The sequence below is a fragment of the Lingula anatina genome, chromosome 2 (genome assembly GCF_051362555.1).
Source record: "Lingula anatina isolate TDL-2025a chromosome 2, LinAna3.0, whole genome shotgun sequence".
Lineage (NCBI taxonomy): Eukaryota > Metazoa > Brachiopoda > Lingulata > Lingulida > Lingulidae > Lingula > Lingula anatina.
The window spans coordinates 46,318,374-46,333,862 of record NC_141768.1 but is presented as its reverse complement, the minus strand read 5'-3'; the positions used below and the strand labels follow the sequence as shown (position 1 = coordinate 46,333,862).

At 34.9% G+C, this 15,489-nt stretch overlaps 3 protein-coding genes across 4 annotated transcripts; 1 reads left to right on the top strand and 2 right to left on the bottom strand.

Moving 5' to 3' along the window:
• Positions 1-163: 163 nt before the first annotated feature.
• On the bottom strand, positions 164-3,846 carry LOC106161831 (sphingolipid delta(4)-desaturase DES1). Its single transcript, XM_013538863.3, has 3 exons — positions 3,651-3,846; positions 2,142-2,884; positions 164-1,164 (listed from the first exon to the last, which is right to left on the bottom strand). The coding sequence occupies exons 1-3, from the start codon at positions 3,730-3,732 to the stop codon at positions 1,006-1,008; spliced, it is 984 nt and encodes a 327-aa protein (XP_013394317.2). The 5' UTR covers positions 3,733-3,846; the 3' UTR covers positions 164-1,005.
• A 55-nt stretch (positions 3,847-3,901) lies between these two features.
• On the top strand, positions 3,902-7,490 carry LOC106161829 (transcription factor YY2). Of its 2 annotated transcripts, none has more exons than XM_013538861.2 (6): positions 3,902-4,394; positions 5,032-5,191; positions 5,453-5,510; positions 5,921-6,079; positions 6,235-6,404; positions 6,589-7,490. In XM_013538861.2, the coding sequence occupies exons 1-6, from the start codon at positions 3,938-3,940 to the stop codon at positions 6,641-6,643; spliced, it is 1,059 nt and encodes a 352-aa protein (XP_013394315.1). In that variant the 5' UTR covers positions 3,902-3,937; the 3' UTR covers positions 6,644-7,490. The 2 variants fall into 2 exon arrangements, with proteins under 2 accessions (XP_013394315.1, XP_013394314.1); XM_013538860.2 differs by having other exon boundaries at positions 5,414-5,510.
• Positions 7,491-7,822: 332 nt separating this feature from the next.
• On the bottom strand, positions 7,823-15,401 carry LOC106161828 (legumain). Its single transcript, XM_087005952.1, has 13 exons — positions 15,202-15,401; positions 14,828-14,925; positions 14,470-14,551; positions 12,032-12,117; positions 11,764-11,839; positions 11,478-11,540; positions 11,003-11,072; positions 10,713-10,831; positions 10,452-10,541; positions 9,998-10,072; positions 9,551-9,667; positions 9,191-9,355; positions 7,823-9,041 (listed from the first exon to the last, which is right to left on the bottom strand). The coding sequence occupies exons 1-13, from the start codon at positions 15,364-15,366 to the stop codon at positions 8,907-8,909; spliced, it is 1,341 nt and encodes a 446-aa protein (XP_086862078.1). The 5' UTR covers positions 15,367-15,401; the 3' UTR covers positions 7,823-8,906.
• Between the last annotated feature and the right edge of the window lie 88 nt (positions 15,402-15,489).

Genomic DNA, 15,489 nt, shown 5'->3' with positions numbered 1-15,489 from the left:
AACAGGACTTGCCCACCAAAATTATTTTTCCTTCAGAAAAAAAATTTAATTCCCCAGATTTGTGAATCATTTCTTGACCCATCCCTGCAATCAGATTCATACACTTACAACTACATACAGTCATTTAAATGTATTCATACTAGATAAAACACAAAAAGAGAGGTTGAAAGTAGCAAATTAGTTTTATTATTTTTTTAGTTAAAATTTGTACATGGAGGCAAAGCAACACATTTTGCACTGTATGAAAAAAAATATCGAGTATTTCTGGATTACATTTTACAAGTGACCAAATGATTGGAGACATATACACTTATTTGGCACATCTGACAACCAAAAATGGGACTTCTTTAGGTTAGATTTTTCAAATCATGCTGATTTAAGTTTGGGAACATGAATTAAAGATAAAGGTGTTTCACTCTTTACTCCTATCATTACTGAACAGTAAAAATTCAGTTATAATTTCCATAAGAAAAGGGGAACAAATAGAGATTAAATAATTTTCAAACATTTAATGGACACATTTTTTATTTATTATCTATTTTTTATCATTTAAGTAAAGTACAAGACTTCTTTGCAACACAAAACATCTATGCACCATAAAAATGAAATACAAAAGTTAATCACGGCTTATAATAAAGGTATAAAAAGCAGTCTCAAAAAAAATCTAAGCTCTCATTAGTTTAATAATACTGAATCAAGAAGCCAAAATATCTTGAAACCATCACCAAAGAGATGAAGTTCTCTTAAAGATGTATAAAACTGAATGTTTCTTAACACAATGATAGAAGACACAAAGCACGTTAGACTTTTATACAGTAAAACATTTTTCTAAGAATTTAAGCAATTTTTTCTTTTTAACAGTCTCTATCAACCTTGTTTTGAGCTTCTTATTTCTGATTTTTACTGTCCCGGGTGTTAATGAACAGTCCTCTATTTCCATTTTGAGGGTGGCTTCATTGGAAATTTCAATTTTCACTATAATAGCACAGTGTTAGTCAAGTGATTTTAACCGCTCTTTGTCTGTGTCCCCTGGGAGAACTGAGCCGGTCTCTTGACACGGGCGTATGGACCAATGTCAGGGTCAGTGATGAAGTCCCATATGACTTTAGACCAGGAGTGGTGACAGGGTAGATTGTTGTAGTACTCTGGTGCTATCTCTTTGACCTGAAATGAGAGAACAATGTCAGATATCAACATGGTTATCCTACACATTACACAGAACATGTCTCCTCCTTATCACTTATTTAAGAGAGAGAGAGAGAGAGAGAATGTTTTAAACATTTTTTTCTGGTGTGAATAATGAAGAAAGTTTTTTTTCCAAAATTTTGTCAACAGCTTGTTAAAGCTGAAGGCTGCATGGGGTTATTACTCTTAACTTTTAAATATATCTATTCTTCTTTTAGGATAAATCGATATTTCGGAACACAAAAAATTCAGATTTGCGTTATAAGGAACATTGAAAAGTTTTGTTTTGGGAATACTAAACTAAACTGATTTATTCTGTTCAAATTTAGAGATAATTACTGTGACTTTTGTCTCAAAATCTTTTGCTGGCTTGAGGAGAATGCTAACAAGATTAAATCACTATAAAATTGCACTTGGCAGTGCAGAAATGCACACACTAGTATTCATTCAGTGCCTGATCTGCAGATTTAATTTGTCTGGCTCAAACAAACAAATCACGCTGCAGTGAGCAGAGTACAGGTAAAGCATGTTTATCATCATGCAGGGAATACGTGTTTGAGCTCACAACACCTGACACGCCTGCTTTTACTCATGCTCTGATAGCAAAGTTGTCTCCTTCCTCCCATTTGTTTAGAAATTAATCATAAAATAATGACTTGGAGACTGGAATGTTGTTTAGGGAAAAACATTTACTTAGATCATTAAAAACTATTTTTTTTAGTTTAATGTCACATGGTGTGAATATGTAATGACTTCCAAACAGCCGTTAAGTTGCAAAATAATAATTGTTCAAACTAGATCAAGAAAACTTTAATAAAAATCAACCAGTAACTGGAAGAAATATATTTTGTACAGAAGACAAAAATGTCAATGAGTGATTTCTAAGCTGATAAAATCTTTATATTTGTCTGAAAGAGCATACTATTTGAAGAAAATCTTTAACAAAAAGATCTTACCTTGGGTAGATTACAACCAGGCACATTAGGGAAGTCATGATGCTCGTTATGGTAACCCACGTTGAAAGTGATGCAGTTCAGGATGCCATAGTACGAGTAGGTCTCGTACCCCTTCTTAAACATATAGTGCTCAGAGATAAAATGCCCAGCAACTGGGTGAAGACCCATGGCAAGAAAAGTGCCACAAACCAAGTAAGCCAGTGAACGCCAGCCAAAGAAATAGTAGATAAGAACATCAAATACAAGCTGCATAAGGAAGTTTATAACTTCCAACATTTCTATCTTCTTTGGTCTCAAGAACAATGGGCGCAGTGCATAAAAGAAAGGCTGTAGGAGCACCCATATGAACTTAGTAAATGTCGAATGGAAAAGTCTGCCTTCAAGTTTGGTGGGGATATCAACATCAAGTTCATCATCTCCTTGGTATCTGTGGTGCTCTAGATGATATTTCTTAAAAGAGATGGAGTATGGAATCCCAAGGGGAAGATTTCCAAACATTCCTAGAAAACGATTCCACAGTGGCTTGGAGTGTCCAAAAGCAAGATTATGTGATATCTCATGAATGGCTAAAGTCATGGAGTGGTTTATTACACCACCCCAGCAATAACCCACTAGTAGTATGAGTCCCCATGATGCATCTCTCATGAAATAAGCTGTTACCACTTGGGCTAACACCATTGTTGTAACTATATACTTTAGCTTGGGGTCAATCCCCATCAGCTGTTTTACCTCAGGATACTTTGCTGAAAGAAAATAAGAAAAAATAGTGTAAAATGACAAGTAACAGTGAAAAAATTTTAATTTAATCTAAAATAAAGGCAGATAAATGCTACCTGACTGTAAATATTAAACCTAACATATGATTAAGCATGTGTGCCACACCCACTTCAGTAGGGAGAAAGAAAATAATCAATTTCAGATCATGTGATGAAGGCATTTCACAGAACATACCTCTAGTAAGTTAGATTGAAAGTAATTTAGATCTGACTTGGGTACATTCATTAAATTATAAAGTTTATAGGGCAAGTGCATCCAATTAAACCATTTCCATCTAATACCAGTAACTTATCAACCATATACATGGCAAATATTTTAACAAAAAAGTGTATAGGAGGACTTCTATTACATTGACCACTGCTTTGGAATTGATTTTAGAATTTTGCTACTTAGATGCTTGCTTAAAGACAATTTTATATGCTTCTTCAGAATCATCTTTAATCTTGACAAAAGCTTCGTGATTATAAAATTGCCCTTATGCAAGTTACGCGTCCAGAGAATGATCCCATCCCACCTTACACAACATTAACAGTCGGGTTTCACATTTTCAAGTTATGAAACTATATTAATATCCCTATATAATATCTAAAACAAAGAGTACATGTAGCACATTTATATAATCAAGAGAAGTTCGGCTCAATATCAACTTCAAAGTTTAAATTCTTGCATATCGTTAAGGACCCTAGTTTAATCAGTTAGATATATTTAAATCTCCCTTGTAAACCTTCTTACCAAGTATTTCTTTTCGCCTTGTCGCATGGGGTTCTTGTGTATACACCCATTCGAAATCTGTCCTGGTACACTGGGCACCCATCTTCTTTACTTGCGGTTGTACTGTGTATAGTGAATTTACGTGACAACCGCCTTTTCACACGGTGAATCACGTCAGCCGATGGCCTGATCCAAATGACCTTAGAAATCTCGTGACCTAACGAAATTTATCGCAAAGAATCATTCGAAACTCACGTGACAGCACGCTTTACCCCCAGCAAAGAATCCCGCCATCCTCAGCTTCCAAGATGGCGTCGACTGATGGGGTCGAGGAATTCCAAGTACAGGAGGTCGAAATCGAGTCGATTCCTGTAGAAATGCCAATTGAAACTGTAGAAACAAGCGAAGAGACCATTGAGGTACAACCTATGATTGCTCTACAGCCTCTACCAGAAGCATCACACGAGGAAATTGTCCTCCAAACACGCGAAGAAGTTGTCGGTGATCCAAATTTAGTGTACGTAGACAGCATACCAGTGCCTGCGCCAGAAATTGAAATATCCACAGAAGAAATAGCTCCAATAATTAAGAAAGGTCGAGGAGGAAAGAAAAAGGGTGGGAAAAATAGAGGAGGTGTTCAAGTCGTTACTTCACTTGGAAGCGAGCTTGGTTTAGATCATACTTCGAGCACCAGGAAATGGGAACAAAAGCAGGTTCAAATCAAGACTTTGGAAGGCGAATTTTCCGTTACCATGTGGGCATCAGGTACGTTAAAATGACAACAAACGATAAGTTTTATTGTTTCAAGTTGAATAAGACGTGTAACTCATTTTGACAGTTGAAGTCTTTCGACGTTTTTGTGAACGAGGGACGAAAAACGCAAAAGAGCGAAAACGCAAGCTGGTGCCTTTGTTGTGACGTAATTGAACGGGCTGGCTAGGTGGGGCATGGTTGTGTTTAGGATCGAGGCGGGTCAAAATCTTGGTCCGTTCCCGTATTGTAGCTGTTAACATGAATTTCAGTGAATGTTTTGATTCTGTCGTCGGCCATCATGTGTCCATGGGCGCCGCCATAGTGAAGATGGCGGAAAGAATCATCATGGCGGGTGGCAGCCATTTTTGCGAGCCTCGTAGCTCCAACTTTACACTTATCACTCAGACTTTTATGTATTTTTCAAATCTATTGTTAAAGTATTGTGAAATAATGCATTCAAGGTAAGATTTCTCTTAGTTTATTTCGAAAAAATGTCATCTGAATTGACGTCTTTTAAAACGGAAAAATACCATCTTGGTAGTCATCTTGTCCGCCCAGAAAACGACATGTCACACACTTGGCACCTCTAGAGGTTGAACTGATATTTACAGCTCGTTTGTTATAGCAGTTTCATGCAATGTTTTACCAGGTGGCGATAAAACCGGACTGGAAGGAGAGGAGATAGTGACTACAAGTGTCAGTGACCACGATGCCGACTACACAGAATACATGACTGGGAAAAAGATCCCACCAGGCGGGATACCAGGAGTTGACCTCAGTGATCCCAAACAACTAGCAGAGTTTGCAAAGTAAGTAGAAATGTCTTAAGTAGTTTATTATAGAGAGTCAAATACACCTCCACATGCTTGTCAGTGATGATCAAGGATTATGGAGAAAATATTTCACATTAGTTGTTGTCTTAAACTTATTTTGAAAAGAAAAAATTATCAGGCACAGCATAATTGACATTGTTGCAGGTCATTTGACTTGTGAGCTTTTACTGACCACATGCACCTATTACCACATTTCAGCCTTGATCATCACTGTAGACCTCTCTCTGTGCATTCCAGGATGAAGCCTAGGAAACAGAGTGATGATGTTGCTAGGACAGTGCCATGCCCACACAAGGTAAGAGAAAGTTTTTGATTCAGTTTGTCCAAAGTTGCCTGTTAGTGACTTTATATTTGCTGATCACTTTTTTCATGTAGTGTAAAGTAGTAAAGCATTTGTACATATGTGTTGATGTTTGCTAACCAAGAAATATCCTATAAATTTCAAAAGATGTCGTATGATGCCAATTTGTTGTGTCAAGTAGAAGAGTTACATGGCTAAAAGCACAATGCAGAACAGCATAATTTTAGAGCATCAGTTGCTTTTAAGTTATTTTTATGGATAAAAAGATTTTTGAAGAAATATTGTAGACTTTCTATTTAGAGATGTATCAAAGTAAACATCAGGTAACAATGTTTATGTGTTTTGTTTCTAAACTTTTAGTTGATTTAGAATGTTTTGGAATTTGTATTTTTATATATTTCCAGGGCTGTAATAAAATGTTCAGGGATAACTCTGCTATGAGAAAACACTTACATACTCATGGTCCAAGAGTACACGTGTGTGCAGAATGTGGGAAAGCATTTGTGGAGAGCTCAAAATTAAAACGCCACCAACTGGTCCACACAGGAGAGAAACCTTTTCAGGTAATGTCAATTTTTTTCTTTTTAGGGATGTCACATTGTGATAGTAGCTCAATGGCTCTATGTTAGACTATGGGAATTATTTACAGCATGATTTAATTTACTCTGACGGGATAGAGAAGCCTTATAGTAAGATACAATATTTTGTTTCTTTTCAGTGTACCTTTGAAGGATGTGGGAAAAGATTTTCTTTGGACTTTAACCTCAGAACGCATGTGCGGATACACACTGGTGACCGCCCCTATGTTTGCCCATTTGATGGGTGTAATAAAAAATTTGCCCAGAGCACCAATCTCAAGTCACATATATTAACTCATGCGAAGGCAAAGTAAGTAGAGTTTTAAAACCCACTTTTGCAAGTTGAAATTATTGATGTTCAGTTAACTTTGTCTGTCAATGAACAGTTGGTTTATGTTTATACATTTTAGATCATAATGCTGAAGTAAACAAATTGTTTTTCAGATTTGTTTGTCAGATAAAAGTGCTAAATAATTTTTTAATTTTAATTTCAGAAACCAGCCGACCTACACTTTCCCTCCAGTCTCTTCTACAAGTCTTCAGATGTAATTTCACCACAAGAAATAGGTCCCATTATTTACAATTAGATGTCATTGGAACACACATCACAATCAGCAGTTGGTTGGCAACTCGCAGTTGTCTAGTTTTTTATTTTTATTATTATTTTTTTGTGTGTGTGTTTCACAACCTCTGACAATTTTAGTATTTATATTGCCAGCAGCCCTCTGGTGTAGTATCAGGAATAGACTGTAGTGTACATAGTCAAATGGTTTGACATTGTGATAGGTGATACCTTTTTCTGCTGGTTATCTTGACCATTCAAGAGACTTCTGTATAGCAGGCTTTGGAGTATAAAACAGACTGTGAAGTTTAGATTGTAATCATATATCGTAACCTATTTATTTTAAAGTCTGTGAGCATTTGTCAGTTACCTGCCAATAATAGGGCAAGGGGGGGTCATCTTCAAACTAAGACTTAGAATTGTATAAAATGTTGTAAATATTTACTGTCACTGGGGTAATTGTGACTGGAGTTTGTCATGATTGAAGCAGCTTTCCTATTATTTAATGCTGTTTGCCAGCTTGTTTGATTTTAACAAGGGTACAATAGACACCTTTTCTAAATATGGCAGGGGAAACAACACATTTTATGACAGCAGCTGGTTATTGGCAAACTGACAAAAAATATTTCATAGGTTAGAAAATGTAAAATTGATGGTTTGTTGAGTGCAGGTTTGTACATAAATGATTAATGTGTTACCAGAACTTTATATGCACCAGATATCAATTCACCTGAAAGTGAACATGTCTACATATATGTAATGTTTTTCTATATTATAATGGTGGCTGCAAAGTGTTTGCCACAAAATTATATCTTGTTTTTAAAATGTGCAAAATGAGTTTGTTAATTTACTTTTACTGTCACAATACTCAATTTGAAGTTACTTTGAGACTTATTCCTTTCACTAAACTTTCACACTTAATGCCTAGAGTTTTAGAGATTTAAAGGAGCTTCCCTAATTATTGTCAGTGTTTAATCTCAAATTATGAAAGGCGGGCACATTTGTAGTAGTATTTGTTTGCCGAAACTGGACATGGCAGATACATGCTGTTAATACATAGTTAAGTTTTTAGGGAGTGCAAAAACAAAAGAAACTAAAATATCTGTCTTTGCTGCAGGAGTTGAAATGGGATGTCTGCATTCACAATTGAAACAGAAAAGATGAAATTACTTATTATAAATTATTTATTTCCATCTAATTAGTAACCATCCATATATAAATAGTAAAATTGCCTAAATTTTAATCACAGCCATCGAATTTAGTCATGCACAGTATACTTCTGTTTTAGTATTCTCGGATATGACATGAGGAATGACAAAGTCCTGTTAACATGAAAAACTATTTCACTTGATATAAACATGATGACACAATGAATCAAACTTGATTACAAAATAAAATTTAAAAAAATTCTTACACATCCAGAACTTTATTACAGAACACTCGTGTTAAACAAATTGTTTCAGATCTAACTCTGGAATATAATGTTAAAATTGATTAGTGGGAAATAAATGTGTCTAATAAACAGCCAAATTAAATACCCTCCCCCCCCTATTTCACAAAAAAACAATCACTTAGATGTACAGCGAATCTTTATGGAACACTTTTGTTAAACCAAAGAGGGGTCAGATCTGGTCTTGGAACAATGGAATGATTACAGAGCAAAGAGCTGTACAAATTGATGTCTTAAAAACTACTGGATTGCTAATAACAGATCCTGATAAAATGCATGTGCTCAATATACTGCAGTGCACTGTACGCATCTTAAAGGCCATTGTAAAATCACTAAAAATGAGTCACATTGTTGCTTTTATTCAGTTCACTAATAAAACTGTTAACGAAGGAATTAACTAAACTGCTCTGTGTCTAAAAATGCAATGAGAAATAATGTTTGAACAATAAATGCGATTTAAAATTGTGGTATACTATCTGGGGATTTGCCATAAAACTACCAGTCCTCTGGATAAAAATATAGCCATAAGTGAAACAGATATGAAGTTGATTAAAAATGCACATATTATAAAATACTCAAAATTTAACATAGAGACAAAAAATCCAATTAAATGAAAAGCATGAAGATCTGGTAAATATTGAAATGCACTTCCCATATTTTGGTTGCATAGCACATGGCACTTCACATAGTTTTCATTGATCCAGTTAACATAAAAGTAATAGTTAAAATCATGGACATGTTTAACTTCTCCAGAGCTGATGTTGACAGAAATTGGATGGTATGGAATCACTGTTCATACTCTAGAGGCTGCCATGAAGATCTGGTAACTCCACCTTCTTGCATGCTTTCTCCATGGCACTTATGATAGTTTCTTGTGGTACATTTTCCTGGCAAAGGTTTACTAGGACGTAAAGGTGGCGTAGGGCATATTCATTCTGTAATGTCATCAAGAAGATTTGGCATCAACAAATAACACTTCACATATCACACTTTATAAGTTTTCAAATTACAAATGTAAGATTTAAGTCATTTTCAAGTCACATATATATTTGAAACAGTCAAGTTGAGAACCAGTGTAACTTACCTCACTGACTTTGAAGCATTCACTGAGGAAATGTCTTGCCACAGGTTCATAGCAGTCATGTTTGATTAAAGGAAGTTGTGACTGCAGGACTCTGGCCGCCTGAACATGATCTTTAGTTGCATAACCTGCTATGTGTTTCATAGTAATCATGACTTTATCCTTATTCTGAAATATTTGCAATATAGAATCTGTTACTACAAGATATGAGCGCGCGCGCATACACACACACACACATATACAGAAATGCAATACAAAAGTCATTAAGACAGCAACTTTTTGTTTTTTTTCTGAATAATCTACTTTGTTTCAAGTATACTTCTCACTTTTATGAGTGACAGTTAAATTTCTGTGAAGACCTACTAGTTGTATTTTTTCCATCTCTTGTCTAATTTCTTCTCTCTGTTCCTCAGTTTTGGCAGCCTCCAGTCTGTGGTACAGAATAGCCATGGGAACATCAGGGGAAGGCACGGCGTCCAGCTAAAAGGAAAACAGATGTAAAGTACAGTTTTTTTTGTTGGTACATCAGCCTTAAGTCATTGGGCTGCAAATTAATTTTGTTCAAAAAAAGCCGAAAAAATATAATTTTCTTCTGCTGATATTGCAAAAAATTATACTACAAGGCTAAAATATTTAGACTATTATCATTTCAGGGTTATTATTTTTATGACCTCAAAACAGCTTAAAAGAACAACAGTGTAACTTTCATTTCATTTCATTTACAAAAATCTAAATAAAAGCCAGCTTTGAGAAAAGCACAGACACTGCTTAATCTTGTCTTTGAAAAGCAGAAATCTTGTTCACACTTACAGGGACTGGGGGATACTCCTTAGGTGGCGTTGCCTTGCCTCCCTGGAACTCTGCCACAGTTGATTCCGCTATAGACTGGAAAAAACAATGAAGTGTAAAGATACCTTTTGATAGTGCATTACCGTATTTGCTTCAGGCCAATAGAGCCTATACTTAATATTATAGGTAGACCAGGTGACTTTGGACCACCAGATCAGAACTAAAAATGTTTGTTAAACATAGCTAAATGTCCCTACTCAAGTTTTTATGAAAAATAAATCTTATTACTTGTGGCCCATGACAGCCAGCTTGATTCATCATCGGGGACGAGACTTTCTGACAGCTAAACAAGAAGACCCAGCCCCATCCCAGATTTTCTAACAAAATGGAAAAAGAGGAAAAAGATTTAATTAGGCTGAAAAAAAAAACAGCTTAAGACATTCTGAATGTTCTAAAGCCAAATTAACTCTCTTACCAGATCTCCGTATTCCATAACATGACTCGTGTTTGTTTCTTCTTTCACAATGCGAAACTGCTTCTTAAGGGTTTCTTTTTGGAGATTTTCCTAAAATCAAATTTGAAGGCATTAATTATGATGATACCAATTTCTTAAAATTAAAGTTTATGTGTTGGTTTGCTAAATAATTGTTCTTAACAGAAAAAAATGTTTTTTTTTAGTACTTTGATTAAATATAAAGTAAATACAGTCTGACAAAGCTCAAATTTACATTCTTACTTTATCAGAATCTTCCATCCATTTGACACTGTAGACATCCCCCAAGTATGTTTCTCTTTCCTTGTCATAAAAACAGGCATAGGAGGATTCCTTGGGGTTGGAAGCAGTAGTTGCATACACTGAAACAACCAAAATTACAATAAGCCTGACATATTTAGACTGCAGTGAAAAATGCTATTCACACAAACACACACACACACACGCAAAGTAAATCATGTTGTACATGTCCCATTTCTTTTTAATTACTATAACAATTGAAAGCAATTTGGTGCATTTTATGAATTTTGTACCATTAATATTCTTCGGCAGGAGGTTAGCCACCATTGAGCCAGATTCACAAGCTTCTATGTACAGCACCATCTGTGAAAAAAATTTTTTTTTTTCAATTTTTAAATATTCAACACAATAAAGAAACAGTGTTGATAAACTTCTGCTTTGTTTGGTTTTATATACTTTTATATCATTGTATGGTTTTATATAAATACATGTACATATGAAAATGATGCAATAAACAATTTTTTGAGTAATCTGAAGACCATCCCTCCATCTAAATCCCATCTTAAAAATACTATGTATGTTATAGATACTTTTTTCTTCTTAACCCAATCTAAAGGATGATGCATTAAGTTCCTTTTGTATTATATCTGTTGACCCTATTGAAGTGATTACCCTTTAGAAAGCATTAATTTTTAAAAACCTCTTATGGACCTTTTTGCGTACCTTTTATTTCATGAACAATCTTTCTGGGAAAATACATCATCTTACCTTTGCAAATTTCTTTTTATCATACATGTCTTTCAAAGCTTTGTTCAAAGCCTTGGCATGAAGCTAAAATGAAGAGAACTTGAATTTAAATCTTATTCATGTTTAAAAGAAAAAATGGTGCATTTAAATGTGACAAAGATAAAATTATGGACTGTGTGAGCAAAAAAATGCAGGTTGCTTATCTACTAACAATAAACAATGATATTTTTTTCAATTGCATGAAATCTTTAGAGTGATTTCATCATATTTCAATCAATTAATTCCAATATCAGATCAATTATTATACCTCCCCACGAGGAAATGCCAGCACCCCTGGTCCACCATGGTCCACAAAGTTGACAAATATGTGGTCATTGGGCCCACTGAAATGAATACATATTCTAAACACACTGATACTGTTATAATGAGAAAACAATTCTTTCCAATAAACTCCATAGTGAAAACTTTATGGTATGTTGGAGAGTCATTCTAATGACCCTAGTTATGTATCAAAAGTAAAATGCAAAATGTTTTTACTAACCAAGTTTACCAAGGTTTCTCTCTGAAGCACCTACCTGTTAATCACCTTCCCACTGCCCAGATTGCCAAGAGCCTTCTTGTTACCTTGCAATACACTCAGGAAGTTTTCTGGAGTCACTGTCTGAAAATATATTCAGTAAAAACAATTAAAAACCAATGAAGTTAAAATTGCAAATGACATGTTGTGTAATAGCAAAATTATAAAAAAGTAGGCATTCAACTTTAAATATTTAATTGGTCCCCATTTGCTCCATTTGTGATATTGAGAAATATTTTTGAAAATTTCATTTTTTCAAAAGTTGGAAGGTTTCTGGGAATAAAGTTATTATAAAACCTTTATCTTCAATGTCTCCCTTTAATAAACTCTGAAGTTATGACTATATTTAGGAGGGGCATTAAATGAATGCTTTTGTTCACTTGTAATTGCCATTGGTAGGAGTAATATGTACTTATGAAACCCTCCCCATCAACACACACACAACACGTGCCCCCCCCCCCTCCCCCCTGAGATATTGACCATAATGACACTCCAGACTGTATGCAAACACAATTTCACTCCACATGTCAATATCCCAAGTACTTGTTGAACACACAGGTGACAGAGACCTGGCTAAAGTGTGCTAAAGCACATGATGCTCTGACACAGGAGACCTTCAAATGGAAAGATATTGTATCTGCATTACTTCAGTACATGATAATTCCTACAGAAGAAAAGTGTACTCAGTCTAACCTCAATCACACACATCATAATGATGAATTCGAACAAAACATTTCTGGGCACACAGCCAAGCTAGTCAAAAGCGCTCTGCTAAAAAAAAACCTATTGCTTTCGGTTTCGATACTTTTTAATACTTGGCAATTTGCCTCGCTATACATTAGAATTTGATATCTTGTTTCGTTCCACTTTGACTTGCTATCGTAAGTTACTAACATCACAAGGTTGTAATGGTAATGTTCATTCAAAGGCGAAAAATCTATATATCATGAAGAAAGATAAAAAAGTACATTCCTGCAAACCAACTGTATCTCATTCACTTAGGTTAAAATTTAACCAGGTTGCAGTATATTTACATGTCAAACTAGTGCCAACTGTAAAATATTAACCAAACTCTCTCTCAGACTCTGTCAGTAAATATGGACATAGCATTTTAATGTTCTACTAGTTATAAATCTGGATTTATCTGGCTACATAGGGCAATAAGTGACCAATACAGCTGTATCCAGGATCTTAAAGGGGGGTGGGGTCTTAACTCCACTGCCGAAGCAACAAAATCCAACTGCATTATTTATGAAAAAGCCCAGTAAGAAATTATCAGGCTTTTAATAAGACGAGGTTTATTTTGGCAAAACCTCTTAACCTCCAATGAATTACTACAGGTGTCTGAAATAAACGTATACTTTCAGTCACGCTTACTTTAATCATAAATTTATTATTTGTCTCAGAAACTGCATCAAAAGACAGGTGGTCTCGACTACCTAGCTGCACTTGTTACTGGTAAAACTTTGGCAAATGTATATCTTATGCCAAGTCACAACCTCAACAGACTTATTTCCATAAATACAGAGGAAGTTAATGCACGCTTTACAACGGACTTATCCCAACAACTCACCGAAGTAAAACCAACAAGTCAAAAAGCTGACTTTGCTTTTTTATAATCATAACCTTAAAACTATAATTTTCTACATTATCTTTCCATATCTATCCCCTTTACAAAGAAAGGTCATAACAGCTAGGGAGCTCACTATTTCCTTTCCCACAAATCCTACAAATGAATGTTGTTTGATGCTAAAGATAGAATAAGAACATTGTGGTTTGTGTTTCTGTTAAATTACACAAAACCAAGACAGAAAGAAATTGCATTAATTAGCTAATTGCCAGCAGAATTGCCAGGTGCTTAATCTGTGCCTTTATTTGCACATAATAAAACTGTGTAACAGCATGCTGAGTAATACCACTCAACACAGCTATTAACAAAGAGCATACAAACCACCCCTTTTCTTTATCTTGAATAATATAAAAATTTATTGCTACCCAAGACTGGTACTACCACTACCTAATTTCACACAGTAGTTTATTATTTAACACGTATCTTTTTATCTTCTTTTTTTCTTTTTTGTACCTGCATTAAGTGTCAGGATCCTAACTTTGCATCAGGTGGTATTTTTTCAAGATCCAGTCAATATCATGTGACTCAAAGCATGACCAAATTAAAATACAATGATCTATGTCCACATTGTTTCCCAATGTGGAAAAGTTGAGTATATTGACACAACTTCTCATGCAGATGCTACTTTATATTTATTCAGGGTTACCAAGGTTGCAATTATGCATATTATTATAGATTTCCATTGTCTTCTACTGTTAATCAGATGTTTGACAATAGATCTACAAATTTCAAGTAAAAACTGTGATGTTGGCCAAAACTGCTAAATAATCTTTAAAATTAATAAAATAAAACAATGGTTTCTATACCTTTCCTACATAGTCCTTGGGCACCCCTTTGTACACATCTGGACCATTTGGTCTGTTGATAATTTTGCCTGGGGTGGGATTTCTGGAAAAAAGAAAAAAAATAGAAAAAATATATTTCAATCAGACATTCTGAGGAGAAAGAAATCCTGAGGTCATTTACTTAGAATTCTATATGCACAATGAATAGTTACATCATCCTTCATCAGTGTTTTTATTATCCCAAAGAGATGCAAAAAACATTTTTAAAATACCAGAGTATTAAAAAAAGTAAATTATCACAAATACTCTCTAAAAATGTACAAAAACCATGTAATCCAATACCAACAATTAAAAAAGCGGAAAATGCAATTGCAATCACCTTCTATTTTGAGCGATATCATCATACATCATGACAACAATTCTCTCATCTGGAATTCCATGGCTGTGGAGAACATGATAAGCATGGCAAACATCTGCCTAATTAGAAAAAGAAATAAAACTTAAATTATTATTAAGAAAAATATCTTAAAATTATCCTTAAATTAAAATGTTGATCTCTTGTTACTTATAAGGGTGTGAATAAACTGAGATACAGTATCTATATCAATTAGTGAAATTCTGCTTTGTCACATAATTTGGTTTTTCCAAAATTTTGCCTAAAAGGAAAATATCCTGGTACCTCTATTAATCGCCACTGATACTCAGTACGATAACAAAGATAAACTTGTGCCTTAGTACACAAACTTCGATTACCTGGTGTCTGTAGTTAAACCAACCACTAGATCCTGCTACGATTAAAGCCCAGTGTTTTCCTGTTGTAGCACCTTTAATAAATTGCTCAATCTCATTGTCTAGTATGCTGCATTTAACAGCTGATATTAGCAGGACCGCCAGCAGCATTGATGCTCCTCTCTCCATCTTGTTTACGTTCTGTTACTGGCACGTGATTTTCACCTCTACAGGGTAATTCCTTGGGCAAGTCCAAGATGGAGGGGGGGGGGGCAGGTTGTTGTGTAGCTATTTCACGCCCAATACAAGAAA

What these genes read in the sequence shown, in the direction of transcription:
- LOC106161828 (XM_087005952.1), bottom strand. Translation starts at nt 15,366, where the DNA reads ATGGAGAGAGGAGCATCAATGCTGCTGGCGGTCCTGCTAATATCAGCT. An exon ending in AGGAGTATCCCCCAGTCCCT is followed by an intron (nt 9,668 to 9,997) that starts GTAAGTGTGAAC and finishes TTTTCCTTTTAG; the next exon opens with CTGGACGCCGTGCCTTCCCC. An exon ending in AGATGGAAAAAATACAACTA is followed by an intron (nt 9,356 to 9,550) that starts GTAGGTCTTCAC and finishes CAAATATTTCAG; the next exon opens with AATAAGGATAAAGTCATGAT.
- LOC106161831 (XM_013538863.3), bottom strand. Translation starts at nt 3,732, where the DNA reads ATGGGTGCCCAGTGTACCAGGACAGATTTCGAATGGGTGTATACACAA. An exon ending in AAGGCGAAAAGAAATACTTG is followed by an intron (nt 2,885 to 3,650) that starts GTAAGAAGGTTT and finishes ATTTTCTTTCAG; the next exon opens with CAAAGTATCCTGAGGTAAAA. An exon ending in CTGGTTGTAATCTACCCAAG is followed by an intron (nt 1,165 to 2,141) that starts GTAAGATCTTTT and finishes CTCTCATTTCAG; the next exon opens with GTCAAAGAGATAGCACCAGA.
- LOC106161829 (XM_013538860.2), top strand. Translation starts at nt 3,938, where the DNA reads ATGGCGTCGACTGATGGGGTCGAGGAATTCCAAGTACAGGAGGTCGAA. An exon ending in CGTTACCATGTGGGCATCAG is followed by an intron (nt 4,395 to 5,031) that starts GTACGTTAAAAT and finishes ATGTTTTACCAG; the next exon opens with GTGGCGATAAAACCGGACTG. An exon ending in CAGGAGAGAAACCTTTTCAG is followed by an intron (nt 6,080 to 6,234) that starts GTAATGTCAATT and finishes GTTTCTTTTCAG; the next exon opens with TGTACCTTTGAAGGATGTGG.